This window comes from Carcharhinus amblyrhynchos, chromosome 4 (assembly GCF_965287045.1).
Source record: "Carcharhinus amblyrhynchos chromosome 4, sCarAmb.v2.hapA, whole genome shotgun sequence".
Lineage (NCBI taxonomy): Eukaryota > Metazoa > Chordata > Chondrichthyes > Carcharhiniformes > Carcharhinidae > Carcharhinus > Carcharhinus amblyrhynchos.
The window spans coordinates 71,886,721-71,902,837 of NC_137327.1; the positions used below are offsets into that span (position 1 = coordinate 71,886,721).

At 43.6% G+C, this 16,117-nt stretch overlaps 1 protein-coding gene across 2 annotated transcripts in view; it reads left to right on the plus strand.

Moving 5' to 3' along the window:
* LOC145342110 (dedicator of cytokinesis protein 11-like) overlaps nucleotides 1-16,117 on the plus strand; it is a 269,092-nt gene that overhangs the window by 207,856 nt on the left and 45,119 nt on the right. For both annotated transcript variants that reach the window (XM_080187331.1, XM_080187332.1), the window contains exon 45: nucleotides 10,447-10,553. In XM_080187331.1, coding sequence (XP_080043457.1) covers nucleotides 10,447-10,553 — 107 coding nt within the window. The remainder of the gene's footprint in view (nucleotides 1-10,446; nucleotides 10,554-16,117) is intronic.

Consider the following 16,117-nt stretch of genomic DNA (forward strand, 5'->3'; position numbering starts at 1 on the left):
TTGTTCAATGTTCTGAGTTCTGCACGTATTTTCCCACAGATCATTTACGAAAATCAATTTCTAAATTCACATTTATAGTGGAAACTCATCACCAAAACTAGGATGTTGAATAATTATTCCTCAGCAGTTCGGAGAATGGATACAGGAATTTGAAATATAAGCATCAAAATGAAGGCTGAACTTATGAACTTGGACACTGTGCCTTAGGACAGCCATCCCTTGCCCTCTATTCCAGCTGTTTCTGCAGTTGGCCAGCAGGATTGAAATGATATTCGCAAGTTAAAATATTTCAAGCTCCCTTTCTGAAGCAATATGAGTTTCCAAAAGCATTTGCTACACCACTCCACCCTCTGTTAAAAACTCCCCCAAAGTTGAAATCAAAGGTCACTTTCTCCTCTTTCCAAACTACTTGTACCCTCTTGTATCTCCCATGTAACCATAGAACGACTACAGCACAGAAGGAAGCCATTCAGCCCATCTGTCTGTATTGGCTCCCTGACCAAGTCCCACTCCCCCCATCTTTTGCCAGTAACCCTGCACATTCTTCCTTGTCAGGTAACAATCCAATTCACTCTTGAAAGCCTCGATTGAACCTACCTCCACTGCACTCTCAAACAGCACTTCCCTGACCCTAACCATTCACTACATGAAGATTTTTATCCTTATGCCCACCATTGCTTCTTTGGCTTCTTTCAATCCTTCCACCAATGTGAACTGTTTCTCCCTATCCACTCAGTTCACCCCCTTATGATCTTGAATACCTTATTAAATCTACTCTCAACCTTCCCTTCTCCAAAAAGAGTCCTAACTTCTCTACTCTATCCATTAGAATCATTCTCTTTAGTCTTTTTTCTCTAATTATTTTACATTCAAAGTGTGCTGAACAGGACATCCTGGGGCACACCAGTATTTTGTATAAGTTATTAATCCAAAGATTTGCAGGTTAGCTGGATTGACCATGCTAAATTGCCCCTTAATGTCCAAAGTATGTAGTTAAGGGGAATTGGTAGGGTAACTGTTTGAATATTTGTTGGAGGGTGAGGTGACCTGAAGGGGATCTAGCAGTATCAGCCTGTTTCTTCTTGGCTGCATTGTGGTCACCCGTTTCCTTTCTTGCTGTGGGATGACCACATCTTGTTGTGGGATGACCACTTCTTGCTGTGGGATGGCCACTTCTTGCTGTGGGATGGCCACTTCTTGCTGTGGGATGGCCACTTCTTGCTGTGGGATGGCCACTTCTTGCTGTGGGATGGCCACATCTTTCTGCAGGGTGACCATACGCTATCCACAACCTCTCAACCTCATGGATTCATTGCAGTGATGATCTGCTACTCAAGCTCCAAAACCCAGAGCAGAATCTGCTGTAACTGACAATGATTCCTGCACGAGTGGTTATCCAGCATGTGGGAAGCATCAGGAGATGCAGGAAACATTGGATGTATACTTTATAGTCATTCTTCTAACTGTTAAACAATAAACCTTAACTTTTACTAAACCTTAATAAAAGAAAAACTAACCAGCTACACCCTCCCTTCTGTTAATATCCTTTAAATTTAGGGGAGTTAAGTGAATGTTTTATTTAACCGTTATTTTGTAGTAAGTAAACATGTACTTCCCTTAACTTAACCTTCTTACTTTGGAGAAAGGGAAATGCTTGGGATTAGTTTTTATTTCGTAGTGAATAGACATGTGCTTCCCTTAACTTAACCTTCTTACTTTGGAGAAAGGAAAATGCTTGGGATTAGTTTGGGATTGTTACAAGGCTGTGAGGACAGATTGGGAAACAGGGATTCGTATGGGATTGTTAGAAGGCTATGAGGAGAGAGTGGGATTTTGGGATTAGCTTGGAATTGATATCGGGGTGTAGGAAAATGCAGAATAGTGGAGTAATGCAGGGACATGGGAGAATGCAAATTGGTCTGTTCAGTTTAGGATTCATACGAAGATGTCGGAGTTGTGGACAGTGGGTTTAAGTTGGTCTTACTGTAGCAAATCAACAGTGCAGACATAACGGACGAAAGGTGACCTTATATGCTGTAAACTTTTGCAGTTCTATGCAACACCGATTACCACATCCTAATTTCACAATTTCCCACCATGCCATCTGCATGCAAAGATAGCTCAGTGTAATCACACACTGACCCAGTGACAGCCCAGTGCAATCAGACACTGACTCAGGAGTGGCATGGTGGCACAGTAGTTAGCACTGCTGCCTCAAAGCGCCAGGAACCCAGGTTCCATTCCTGGCTTGGGTCACTGTCCATGCAGACTTTACACATTCTCTCCGTGTCTGTGTGGGTTTTCTCTGGATGCTCCAGGTTTTGTACCACAGTCCAAAAGATGTGCTGATTAGGTTCACTGACCCAAGCAGATGCCAGAATGTGGTGACTAGGGGAATTTCACAGTAACTTCATTCTGGTATTAATGTAAGCCTTACTTGTGACTAACAAATAAACTTTACTTCAGGCACTGACCTTGAGACAGTGCAGTGTAATCAGACACTGGCCCAGTGACAGTGCAGTGTAATCAGACACTGACCCAGTGACAGTGCAGTGTAATTAGACACTGACCCAGTGACAGTGCAGTGTAATTAGACACTGACCCAGTGACAGTGCAGTGTAATTAGACACTGACCCAGTGACAGTGCAGTGTAATTAGACACTGACCCAGTGACAGTGCAGTGTAATCAGACACTGACCCAGTGACAGTGCAGTGTAATCAGACACTGGCCCAGTGACAGTGCAGTGTAATCAGACACTGACCCAGTGACAGTGCAGTGTAATCAGACACTGGCCCAGTGACAGTGCAGTGTAATCAGACACTGGCCCAGTGACAGTGCAGTGTAATCAGACACTGACCCAGTGACAGTGCAGTGTAATTAGACACTGACCCAGTGACAGTGCAGTGTAATTAGACACTGACCCAGTGACAGTGCAGTGTAATTAGACACTGACCCAGTGACAGTGCAGTGTAATTAGACACTGACCCAGTGACAGTGCAGTGTAATCAGACACTGACCCAGTGACAGTGCAGTGTAATTAGACACTGACCCAGTGACAGTGCAGTGTAATTAGACACTGACCCAGTGACAGTGCAGTGTAATCAGGCACTGACCCAGTGACAGTGCAGTGTAATCAGACACTGACTGAGTGACAGTGCAGTATAATCAGACGCTGACCCAGTGACAGCGCAGTGTAATCAGACACTGACCCAGTGACAGTGCAGTGTAATTAGACACTGACCCAGTGACAGTGCAGTGTAATTAGACACTGACCCAGTGACAGTGCAGTGTAATTAGACACTGACCCAGTGACAGTGCAGTGTAATCACACACTGACCCAGTGATAGTGCAGTGTAATCAGACACTGACCCAGTGATAGTGCAGAGTAATCAGACACTGACCCAGTGACAGCGCAGTGTAATTAGACACTGACCCAGTGACAGTGCAGTGTAATTAGACACTGACCCAGTGACAGTGCAGTGTAATCAGGCACTGACCCAGTGACAGTGCAGTGTAATCAGACGCTGACCCAGTGACAGCGCAGTGTAATCAGACACTGACCCAGTGACAGTGCAGTGTAATTAGACACTGACCCAGTGACAGCGCAGTGTAATTAGACACTGACCCAGTGACAGTGCAGTGTAATTAGACACTGACCCAGTGACAGTGCAGTGTAATTAGACACTGACCCAGTGACAGTGCAGTGTAATTAGACACTGACCCAGTGACAGTGCAGTGTAATTAGACACTGACCCAGTGACAGTGCAGTGTAATTAGACACTGACCCAGTGACAGTGCAGTGTAATTAGACACTGACCCAGTGAAAACGCAGTGTAATCAGACGCTGACTGATGGTGCAGTGTAATTAGACACTGACCCAGTGAAAACGCAGTGTAATCAGACGCTGACTGATGGTGCAGTATAATCAGACACTGACCCAGTGAAAACGCAGTGTAATCAGACACTGACTGAGTGACAGTGCAGTATAATCAGACGCTGACCCAGTGACAACTCAGTGTAATCAGACACTGACCCAGTGATAGTGCAGTGTAATCAGACACTGACCCAGTGATAGTGCAGTGTAATCAGACACTGACCCAGTGATAGTGCAGAGTAATCAGACACTGACCCAGTGATAGCGCAGTGTAATCAGACACTGACCCAGTGATAGTGCAGAGTAATCAGACACTGACCCAGTGATAGTGCAGAGTAATCAGACACTGACCCAGTGACAGCGCAGTGTAATCAGACACTGACCCAGTGACAACTCAGTGTAAACAGACACTGACCCAGTGATAGTGCAGAGTAATCAGACACTGACCCAGTGACAGCGCAGTGTAATCAGACACTGACCCAGTGACAACTCAGTGTAAACAGACACTGACCCAGTGATAGCACAATACAATCAGACACTGACTCAGTGATGGCACAGTGTAATCAGACACTGACCCAGTGACAGCCCAGTGTAATCGGACTTTACCCAGTGACAGCCCAGTGCAATCAGACATTGATCCAGTGACAGTGCAGTGTAATCAGACACTGACCCAGTGACAGCCCGGTGTGATCAGAGTCCAACCCAGTGACAGCCCAGTGTGATCAGATACTGACCCAGTGACAGTCCAGTGTGATCAGACACCGACCCAGTGACTGCCCAGTGTGATCAGACACCGACCCAGTGACAGTCCAGTGTGATCAGACACTGACCCAGTGACTGCCCAGTGTGATCAGACACCGACCCATTGACAGCCCAGTGTAATCCGACACCGACCCAGTGACTGCCCAGTGTGATCAGATACCGACCCAGTGACAGCCCAGTGTAATCCGACACTGACCCAGTGACAGCCCAGTGTGATCAGACACCGACCCAGTGACTGCCCAGTGTGATCAGACACCGACCCAGTGACTGCCCAGTGTGATCAGACACCGACCCAGTGACTGCCCAGTGTGATCAGACACCGACCCAGTGACAGCCCAGTGTGATCAGATACCGACCCAGTGACAGCCCAGTGTAATCAGACACTGAATTGTCAGTAAAATAAGAGCAGTTTTATGGGATTCATATTTTAGGGATAAACATTAGAAGTAAGGAATTGCTTTAGGTAGGTTTAATTTTATGCTTCTGTGCCTGCAAGAGACCCATAGTTAGGTTCATGCTGGACAAAGGTGTTTGTATGTGCAGGGTTAGTCATGTTTCAACTGGTTTTGTGCTTAGAGCGCTATGACATGAGGACTGAAAATCAGCCAGCAGAGGTATGTGGTGTTGCTTAGCAGCTGGAGATCTTTGTGTTTAAAAAACTTTAAAGTTTTAGTTTAGCTAATTTGAGTGCAGTTGGAGCCAATTCAGTGAGGAATGAACAAATCTAAGCACTGCCAGAAGAAGCTGGAAATGGCATGGGAATTGCAATGAAGCAAGTCTCCCAAGGCACATGTTACAGTCCAGATAACCAGGAACTGGGATAGAAAGAGTTTCTGAAAAAGATTAGAGTTAACCAGACAGATGAAACTCGAAACAAGAATTGATTATCGTTCAGTAAAGTCACAAAGAGTTGAAAAGATATTGGATGGTGAGAGGCCAGAAAGTTCTGCAGTGGTGTCAAGACTTGTGAGACATTGTTTGTGAAACAATTTTTAAAGTAATTAGGAGCACAGTCATAGCTGGATATCAGACTTTGTGTAACAGTCAAAGTCAGTCAAGACAAAGGAATCCTGAAGGATTGATGTAAAGTACTGGCCTGGAAGCAGAGCATACGCTCTGTTCATAAGTGTCCTTTGAAAAACGTGGACTGGATTTTGGAATGCAAATGGCTAATGGAAAGCATGATTATGAGAGAAGATTTTCAAACATGTTTCCTATGTGAAAGTCATCTTGGGGGATTCTGTGGAGAAATCCACAGGCAATACCTTGAGTTCAGAGAGGAGTGCATGTTTTTGACCAAAGCATCACTGTGTGTCAATGAAACCTGTGTAGCTTTAAGTGCACTTTGTCATCAGTGTTAACTATGTGTATTTGTTAAGCTAAGGGGGAGGTAAAGGAATATCGTATTATAATGTATTTTTATTCATGTTTTATCAATGTATTTTCCTTGATGTTAAAACTAACTTACGGCCCTGTGAGTCTGTTCCTCCAAGTTTGATTTTTTTTAAAATATATAAATTACGGTATTTTGAGCCAGGGTTCCATTCTGGGATCTTCCCGTCCAGTTATAACATCAACTGAATCGTTACAGCCCCAATGATAGTGCAATATAATCAGGCTCTGGCCCAGTGTTATACTAAACATGACTAATAGAGATTAGTTAGCGCCTAAGATTCTCTTTCACAGTGCAACATATTCTATTTTAAAAAATCATAGAATGATGCAGAAGGTGGCCATTTGGTCCATAATGTCTGTGCTGGCTCTTTGAAGGATATATCCAGTTTGTCCCACTCTTTCCCCAAAGCCCCTCAATTTTATTTCCTTTTCAAAAATTTATCCTTTTGGAAGTTACTACTGAATCAACTTTTGGGCAGCGCATTTCCAGATCACAGCTCGCTGTTTAAAAAATATTTTCTCATGTCACCGCTTAGAGTCATTACTGGCAAAGTATTGCATTTCCACACCTGATCACACTAAATAACTGGAAGTGATTAGCAGATGCTGCTACCTCAGGTTCACAGTAACAGTCAATCTGTTCCCTGTTGCAGAATTTGATACATATATAGTGAAAACAGCTAGCCAACTCTCAAATTGTGCGTGGGATAAAACCAGGCTGATCCTTAGGACCGAGCTGATAGATTATAAGGCCTGTGTTCTCCACACCTTGTTGTACGTCCGTGAAACACGGATAATTTACAGCTATCAAGAAAAGAAACTCACCACTGACCATCTTTGCTGAGTGTATCCTGACAGGACAAAATCATGGATGTGGCAGTCCTCTCAAAGGCAGAGCTCCCAGATTCGTTAGCAGTCATCAAATCGCAGCACCTTTGGTGGAGGGGGTACATCAGAGGGTGGAAGATGGTCGTGTAGGCAAGGACATTCTGTCTACTCAGGTAGCCGAAGCAACCAGAACTGGGATGTTTGTAAGCATGGCATGAAGGCCGGAGACATCGTTTATCACTGATGTCAGAGGAAGGCGACTCCTCTTGTGGGCCGGTGTACAACATCAGGATGACTACAGCGGCTTGACAACAATGCTGGAAATAAGTACCCACAATGACACTCGATAGCTTCATGTGTGGCTTTTCTAGCAGAATCTGCCTCTCAAGGAATGGCCTCTTCAGCCTTTAGCAAAGCTGCTTCATACCAAGAGCTTCTCCCAACTCCACCCAACACTTCCCCACTCAGCGTCAAAGGTGAATTGGTTGCTGCCTGTCTTTCATCTTTCATAAATCGAAGGGTGGTAACAATGGTTACTGACACTCCCCGCCAGTGTACATTGTTTCTCCATATTTACTTTATCAAAACCATTCATCATTTTGAACATGATTACTTATTTCCCCTGGCAGTAAGGAGATTGTCCCCAGCTTCACAACAAAGCTAAAATCTCACATTTCTACTGTTCTTTTCTTGCCTTTTGGCTAAGATCATGTGTAGTGTCAACATGCTGTGCTCGGTTGAAGTCATTAGGTTACGTTTTAGTTTCATTTGAAGGAATTTTTAAACGTGGCATCTCGGCCTTTTGGCCAAGATGCAAATGAGATCAAGCCTTGGAGGAGGAGCTACACCTACTCCAATCTGCTTGGATCATGTAGATCAGCTTGGATCGGGAATATCTCAACTTGTTGAGACTCTGAATTGGACTTGATTTGATTGAATTGGAATAAAAAAAAAAAATCTGCTCCAAGGCCTTGGCATACTTTCTAAAATGTGAATGTTAAAGGTTTTTGTAAATGTAGCAATAGCTGTCTCAGGGTGTGGGCGGAGGGGTTGGTACAGGGTTTGAGGAAGTTAGGCAAGCATCCAGTGACTTTCTGCTGACAATAGGTCAATGATTGATATACTCTCTACCATCAACTCAACTTCCTGGTGTTAGTGATCCTTTCCTTATGTGGACGTGATGGAATGCTGAGTTTAAAATCTCACTCTTCAAGTCAGCTACCCAGCTTCTGTGGCTGCGAAACACATACACAGCCAGTCAGAATGATGTTTAGACTTCCAATTCTACCCCACCTCCTACCACTCTACCCGTTCTGTCTTTCTCTGTTCAGTATTTTTAGAATTCCCAATCAGGCCTGTGCTTACTCAGCCACGTTGGCTCCTGGTCAAGCAATGCCTTAATTTTTCATCCTTTTTGCAGATGCCTCTGTAGCGTCACTCCCTCCCTTTCCCTGTAATCTCCTCCAACCCCACAATGTCCACAATTAAAAGAACATTTTTAACCTTCCTATTTGTGTATTTAATTTTGTTTGCTCACAGCAACATCCAGGAAACAAATCTTAAATTTGTAGAAACTGCTGAGATATTCTAAAACAAATTGGCAACTCTCATATATCAGGGATAGCGAGCATTTCCATTGGATTAAGAAATAATCTGCAATACCTATTGAACTAACCAGGAACAGCACGGTGGCACGAGGCGGCATGGTGGCACAATGGTTAGTATTGCTGCATCACAGTGCCAGGGACCCGAGCTCAATTCTGGCCTTAGGTCACTGTCTGTGTAGAGTTTGCACTTTCTCCTGTTGTCTGCAGGGTTTTCTCCGGGTGCTCCGGTTTCCTTCCATAGTCCAAAGACGTGCAGGTTAGGTTGATTGGCTATGTTAAATTGATCCTAGTGTTAGGGGATTAGCGAGGTAAATATGTGGGGTTACGGAGATAGGGTCTGTGTGGGACTGTAGTCGGTGCAGACTCAATGGGCCGAATGGCTTCCTTCTGCACTGTAGGGATTCTATGATTCTAGGACTGCCTTCACTTTGAAAGAGAGTGCATGACCCTTCCTTGATTGGTGACTGAAATCTGATTAATTAATAATCAATTGTTGCAGTGATTTGCACGTAACATCCTCGAGGCCCTGCAGGAAAAAAAGATGGTGGATCTTGTCAGATGGTTCCCTGAGCAGCCTGTCATGGTCATTTGGCAGAATGCCTCATCATGTGGGCACCAAGACTTAGGTTGGCTGGTGGTGCGTCAGCTCATTCCTACACACCCAGAGTCACACCCCATCTATACAATGTCTTTGAGGTGACTGTGTTAGACCATTGTCCATCTCCTTCTGGGGTGTATCTTTGCAAAGAAGGTCTAGGGAGAGATGTGGTGGTTTTTTTCAAGGTTCATCCCAAGCCCCTCCATGATGCAGAACTTTGTGTTCTATAGTCTGTTCCCAGGGAGACACACTGAGACAAACATCAGCTGGTGCTGGAGGATCGTCAACCAGGTGGTCTGCCCAAAACTTGTTGTCTTCCAATGCAAGGAGTTGTCCCTGACCAGGTGTTGCAGACTGGCATATTTCAAAGCCCAGGACTAAGCATCAAGGGATGTACTAAAGTTTGGGACTGCCATTGCAGAGGCACAGGGGGAAAGGTCACATCTAAGACCTTTCAACCATAGTGAACTGAGAGGAGAGGGATTGTATAGAACCCCCTTGAGCTTCGTGACTCAGAATGAATGTATGTGGTGTATGGAAACACCATAGAGTGCAACTTGATGTGTATAGACAACCTGAAGATTATTGCACTTTGTGTGATGGCCATTTTGAAATGTTTGTAACATTCTTTCTGGCAGTGGAGATGGGTTGCCATTGGCTGCTGGCAGGATCTTCTGGTCTCGTTGATATCTACAATGTTTTGCATGGCGTACCTGTTCAGTCATTGGGGCCACCTTTGGCAGGACCCAAAGATCCCATTGGTGGGAAGAGCTGGAAAATCCCACCCATGTTTATTTTAAAGTTTGAGTGCCCTACCCTTGTCATAAGCACTTCATCTTGAACTCTTCATGCCCAGGGGAAGTTGCTGGTTGCTTTGTGAACTTCTGATCACAATACTTTACTTCAGAGCGCAATTAGTTGAGGCATATAGAGTCTTGTTTACAAACAAAATCTGCAATGACTAACTCCAGATGTTTAACAAATAAGTCAATAAGGCAACATGATGTGAATGAAAAAGGAAAGGGCTCATGGAGTAACACAGGCTGCGAGGGAACTACGAGCCTGATGTACCCATCTAGTGAAGACTGATTTCATCCCATCACAGTTTCTCTGCAGAGCACTGCAGATTTTGATTGATGGGAGTACACTCTACTCCACCCTCTCAAAAGCAAAACTGCTGAAAATCTTACATAGAAATAGTACATGCTAGAAAACAAACAGGTCAGCTAGCATTGAAGTGAAAAGGGTTAACATTTCATGATTTGTCATAAACACAGTGTGCTAGCTGTCTGGAACAGGTTTCGACAAGTAAGAGATGTTCAGATATAATGCATATTCAATGTGTCTATGCTTAAAAGTCCTATTTTTCCTCCTCTCTCAGAATTGTTTTCGAAAGGCTGTGCAGCTTTCAAAGCAATCACTCCCAACATTGAGGAAGAGGCTGCAATGAAAGAGGATGCCGGAATGCAGGATGTCCATGACACTGAGGTAAAGTTTCAACGTTGGCTTTATCCATTCCTATAGTTACCTCCCGGTGAAATGCAGCTCTAGTGTGAAATCTAGTGTGGATGGCTTGCTTATTCCTTCTTCATCACCTTACCATCATGTATGCTGGTGGCACACTTGCCTCTTGAGCCTGAGTTTCAGGTTCAAACCCAATTGGAGAACAGAATCCAAGTCTCACTTCATTGAAGTAGTCATGATGTGGATGTGCTGGCGTTGGACTGGGGTAAACACAGTAAAAAGTCTGACAACACCAGGTTTTAGTCCAACCGATTTATCTGATAGTAAACGCACAAGCTTTCGGGTTAGTCCCTTCGTCAGGTGAATGGAGAGTTCTGGCCTCAGACAGAGCATATAAAGCACAGACAGTTTACAGAGGCCAGAACTCTCCATTCACCTGACGAAGGGACTAACCCGAAAGCTTGTGCGTTTACTATCAAATAAATCGGTTGGATTAAAACCTGGTGTTGTCAGACTTTTTACTGTTTTCATTGAAGTACACAGGGAATGCTACACACTATCTGATCCATTGTATTTCAATATGACCATAAAACTCTTGCCTACTCAGGTAGATCCCAAACCACACTTGGAAGAGGGAACATGGAATTTTCCCAATGACTCAACCAACTCAACCAACCCATCATTAACACCAATAAAACAGATTAACTGCTCATTTGTTCCATTACTATTCCTGGAATGCAAATGTTTGCAAATTAGTTGTAGCTTTTGCTTATATGATAGAGGTTGACTGTATGGCACAGATAGAATGTGATCATAGATTGTCTCCGGAGAAACTGAGCCAAGGTGGGTTAAATGGCCACCTTTGTACAGAATTATCTTGTGATCTGATAGAAATAGACATTCCTAGTTATTCTTTTGTCTGCGTAATTCCCAAAGGTTGTGAACATGGTGTGAAAGGATCACCCGACAGCTTCTGAGTTACTTTGTTTGTGGAAAGACCATTACATTTCTTGAAAGTTCAGTGAAAAAGATCTGAACGAAAGTCTTGTATTTATTTAATGCTTTATCACCATGCTCAGTTTTCTCAATCCCAAGCCAGTTGATGAAGTATGAAACTGGACAATAAAAATTTTCTTGATACTAGGTTTATCCACAGAATGCAGCGTAACATACGCCTGTTTCATTTATCAACCCAGTGTTCCAGCAGTACTGTTTATAAGTGCTTTAAGTACTTAAACTGTGCCCTTTATCAGTGCATTTTAATATAATTAATACACCATTAGCACTCAACTATTTCTGTACTTTATGCCTAATGGATTATTTCCATGTGCAGTGATCATTTTGATGTAATAACTGAGGGACAAATGTTAGTCAGAACAATTTATCTTCAAGTAGTATCATTGGCTCTCCAAACTTCATCTGAATCACTAGAACAGAGATCAATCTGCAAACTAAGGGAGATGACTGGTCAGAATCAGAGCATTTTCCTCTTCCCTATGTTGTAGTTTCAGCCGATATTATGTGCCCAACTCCTGGAATGATAGGACAGTGAGTGCCTGCAGCAGCCCCTTTTTACTAAAACATTTACCCGTAACCACAGACTAAATGATTTTATTTTCTTGACTTTATAATTATCCATACTTTCCATGGGCTGGGAATTAATCCCAGGGCACTGTGCCTTGGATATCCAGTACAAAACTATACTCAAGGATGGGCCTGGATGGTGGGTCCAGGCACATACTTCCAGAAAGACAGCCGAGAATCAGTCAGGAATGAAAATGTAAGAAATTTGGTTTAGCTTTTGTCAATTTGAAGACATCTATTTATTCCGCATGACAATGTGATCAATAAAGTTCCTCCCCCTCTTTTCAGAACACAGCATAATTTCATGCAAATGGATTTATTGTACATTACTTTCACTATCAGAACATAACTGCTGGATAGAGTGGGCTTCTATCTCGCCTGTCCCTTGCTTTCATAATTTTAAATGCTCCTAAGATGCCTTGCTGCAATTATACAGAGCCTTGCTGAAACAACACACCTTGAATATTGTGTGCAGTTTTGTTCTCCTTATCTGAGGAAGGATGTTCTTACTATAACGGGAGGGCATCAAAGGTTTACCAGACTGATTCCTGGATGGCCAGACTGACATATGAGGAGCAATTGAGTTGGTTAGGATTATATTCACTGGAGTTTAGCAGAATGAGGAAGATCTCATTGAAACCTATATAGAAGAAATAGCAGGGCACCCAGGAAAGAACGGTTTGATCGAGCAGACGCAGCACAGATTCATGAAGGGGAAGTCGTGTTTAACAAATTTACTGGATTTCTATGAAGATGTGACCAGTGCGGTAGACAGAGGGGAACCAGTGGATGTGGTGTTTTTAGATTTCCAGAAGATGTTTGATAAGGGCCTCACAAAAGGTTACCGCAGAAGGTTAAGGTACACGGAGTTGGGGGTAAAGTGTTAGCATGGGTTGAGGATTGGTTATCTAACAGGAAGCAGAGAATTGGAATCAATGGATGCTTTTCTGGTTGGCAGTTGGCGACTAGTGGAGTGCCGCAGGGATCGGTGCTGGGGCCTCAACTGTTTACCATTTACATAGATGATCTGGAGGAGGGGGCTGAGTGTAGGCTAACAAAATTTGCTGATGACACGAAGATGAGTGGAAAAGCGAATTGCGTGGAGGGCGCAGAAAGTCTGCAGAGAGATCTGGATAGGCTGAGTGAGTGGGCGAGGACCTAGCAGATGGAGTATAACATTAGCAAATGTGAGGTTATCCACTTTGGCAGAAATAATAGTAGGAGGGATTATTATTTAAAGGGTGAAAAGCTGCAGCATGCTACTGTGCAAAGGGACCTGGGGATCCTTGTGCACGAGTCACAAAAACTCAGTCTGCAAGTGCAGCAGGTGATCAAGAAGGCGAATGGAATGTTGGCCTTTATAGCGAGGGGGATAGAATATAAAAGCAGGGAGGTCTTGCTGCAACTGTACAGGGTACTGGTGAGGCCACAACTGGAGTACTGTGTGCAGTTTTGGTCCCCTTATTTGCGAAAGGATATATTGGCCTTGGAGGGAGTACGGAGAAGGTTCACCAGGCTGATACTGGAGATGAGGGGGTTAGCTTATGAGGAGAGATTAAATAGACTGGGCCTGTAGAGTTAGAGTTTAGAAGGCTGAGGGGGGATCTTATAGAGACTTACAAGATAATGAAGGGGCGAGATAGGTAGAGGTAGAGAGATTCTTTCTGCTTAGAAAGGAAAACAGAACTAGCGGGCACAACTTCAAAATAAGTGGGCGGGGGGGGGGACAGTCTAGAACGGAGTTAAGGAAGAACTTCTTCACTCAAAGGGTGGTGAATCTCTGGAATTCTCTGCCCGTTGAAGTGGTGGAGGCTACCTCGCTGAATATATTTAAGTCATGGGTAGATAGGTTTCTGATAGACAAGGGTATTAAGGGTTATGGGGGAAAAGCGGGAAATTAGAACTGATCCACTTCAGATCAGACATGACCTTATTGAATGGCGGGGCAGGCTCGAAGGGCTAGATGGCCTACTCCTGCTCCTATTTCTTATGTTCTATGTTCTTAATTGTAAGAGGACTAGATAGGGTAGATGCAGGAAAGATGTTTCCAATAGTGGGAGTGCCCAGAACCAGAGGACATAGTCTAAGGATGCAAGCTATATCTTTTAGGACTGAGATGAGGAAAAATTTCTTCACCCAGGGATTGGTAATTCACTAATGCAGCAAGTTGATGCTAATACATCATTTGTTTTTTATGTTTACGTATTCTTCCCGTGTCTGTGTGTGTTTCCTCCCACAGTCCAAAGATGGATTGGCCATGCTAAGTTGCCCTCTAGTGTAAAAGAGGTGGGGTTACAGCAATAGTGCTTGGGTGGGATTGTTGTCAGTACAGGCTGGATGGGCTGAATGGCCTCTTTCTGCACAATGGAAACACTCTGGTTTTCAAGCTCTCGGGATGAGGGGAATCAAAGGATATGGGAGAAAGGTGGGATCAGGCTATTGAATTGGATGATCAGCCATGACCATAATGAATGGTGGAGCAGGCATAAAGGACTGAATGATCTCCTTCTGTTCCTATTTTCTATGTTTACCCTGTAATTCAATTTCTAATGAAAAATGATAAACCCAATCCAGATATAACTTTGAGTGAATATGAAATGCAAGCTGAGGTTTTATTTAAGGCGCTTGTGTCATTTTCAGTCTAGAAGTGACTAAACGGTTTAGTATTTTGAAATTGCTCACGATTTGAGTGTCTGTCGAACTGTACATAGAAAGAAATAAAAACAATGCTAGAAACAACTCAGCATGTCTGGTGGCATCTGTGGAAAAAGGAAAGCAGTTCATTGGAACTTGCACTTAGACGGAGTTTATCATGTAACATTCGAAAGTGCTGTGAAGTTATGTGTCATTCTTGTGCTTTTTCACTTTGACTGAATAATGTTACTAAAATAACGTCAAATTACCCTGCTCTTATTTTAAACAGAATAATGCACAGACGGAAAGAACAGTTTAGACCAGTATTCTTATTTACTGGTTTTTCCCTCTGGTGGTAAGGCTAACGGCACTCCCTGTAATTTTTGCAGAGCTCTCAAAGCAATAATTCAAGTCAGGGCAGATGTCTGGTTAATCCAGTGACCGCTGACAAAGCTATGCTCCTCTCTTGTCAGCTACACAAAAGTAGAATCTGGTTGCATCACTCTCTATTCAAAAGTATTGATCAGTGTGAACTTGTTGTACTTGCACTGCAAAAATACAGGCTAAAATCACCAAAGGAAGTTTTGACTTAACCGGTTCAGTATAATTATTGTTTTTAACAATGTAATAACTTTCATTTCTGACCAATGACCTCTGGAACACTGAAACTCAACTTTAAAATCTGGAGAATCATGCCTTCACATGTTACTTAACCCAATCTTTCGTTCCCTCTCTTTATTTTGCTTTCTGTACCTGACTTACTCATTTTGACTGACACTTCCTACCCCTTCCTTTAATGTTTTTTTCAATCTAGTCAATTGAGATGGCATTCAGTTTCTGATTCCAGGTATTCTGTATGTGCAGGGTGTTGTGCCATTTGGATCTCTCACTTACAGTGTCTTATAATGCAAAAGGTCGTGAAAATAAAATGGACAAGTCTTCCAGACAGCAAGGTGGCACAGTGGTTAGCAATACTGATTCAAAGCGCCAGGGCCCAAATTTGATGCCAGCCTTGAATGACTACCTGTGTGGAGTTTGCATATTTTTCCCATGTCTGCATGGGTTATTTCTGGATGTTCCGGTTTCCTCCCACAGTCCAAAGATGTGCAGGTTTGGTTGGATTGACCGCGCTAAGTTGCCCCTTGGTGTCCCAAGATGTGTCAGTTAGGGGGATGTGCAGGCTAAATGCCTGGGGTTACGGGGACAGGGTGGGAGTGGGCTGGGTAAGATGCTCTGTCAGAGAATCTGTGCAGACTCGATGGGCTGAATGGCCTCCTTCTGCACTGTAGGGATTCTATGATACTATGAAATGGTGTCCATGAGCGGTTAGTTTTGGTTCCTGGGGCTTCCTCTGCCTCAGAATAAGATAA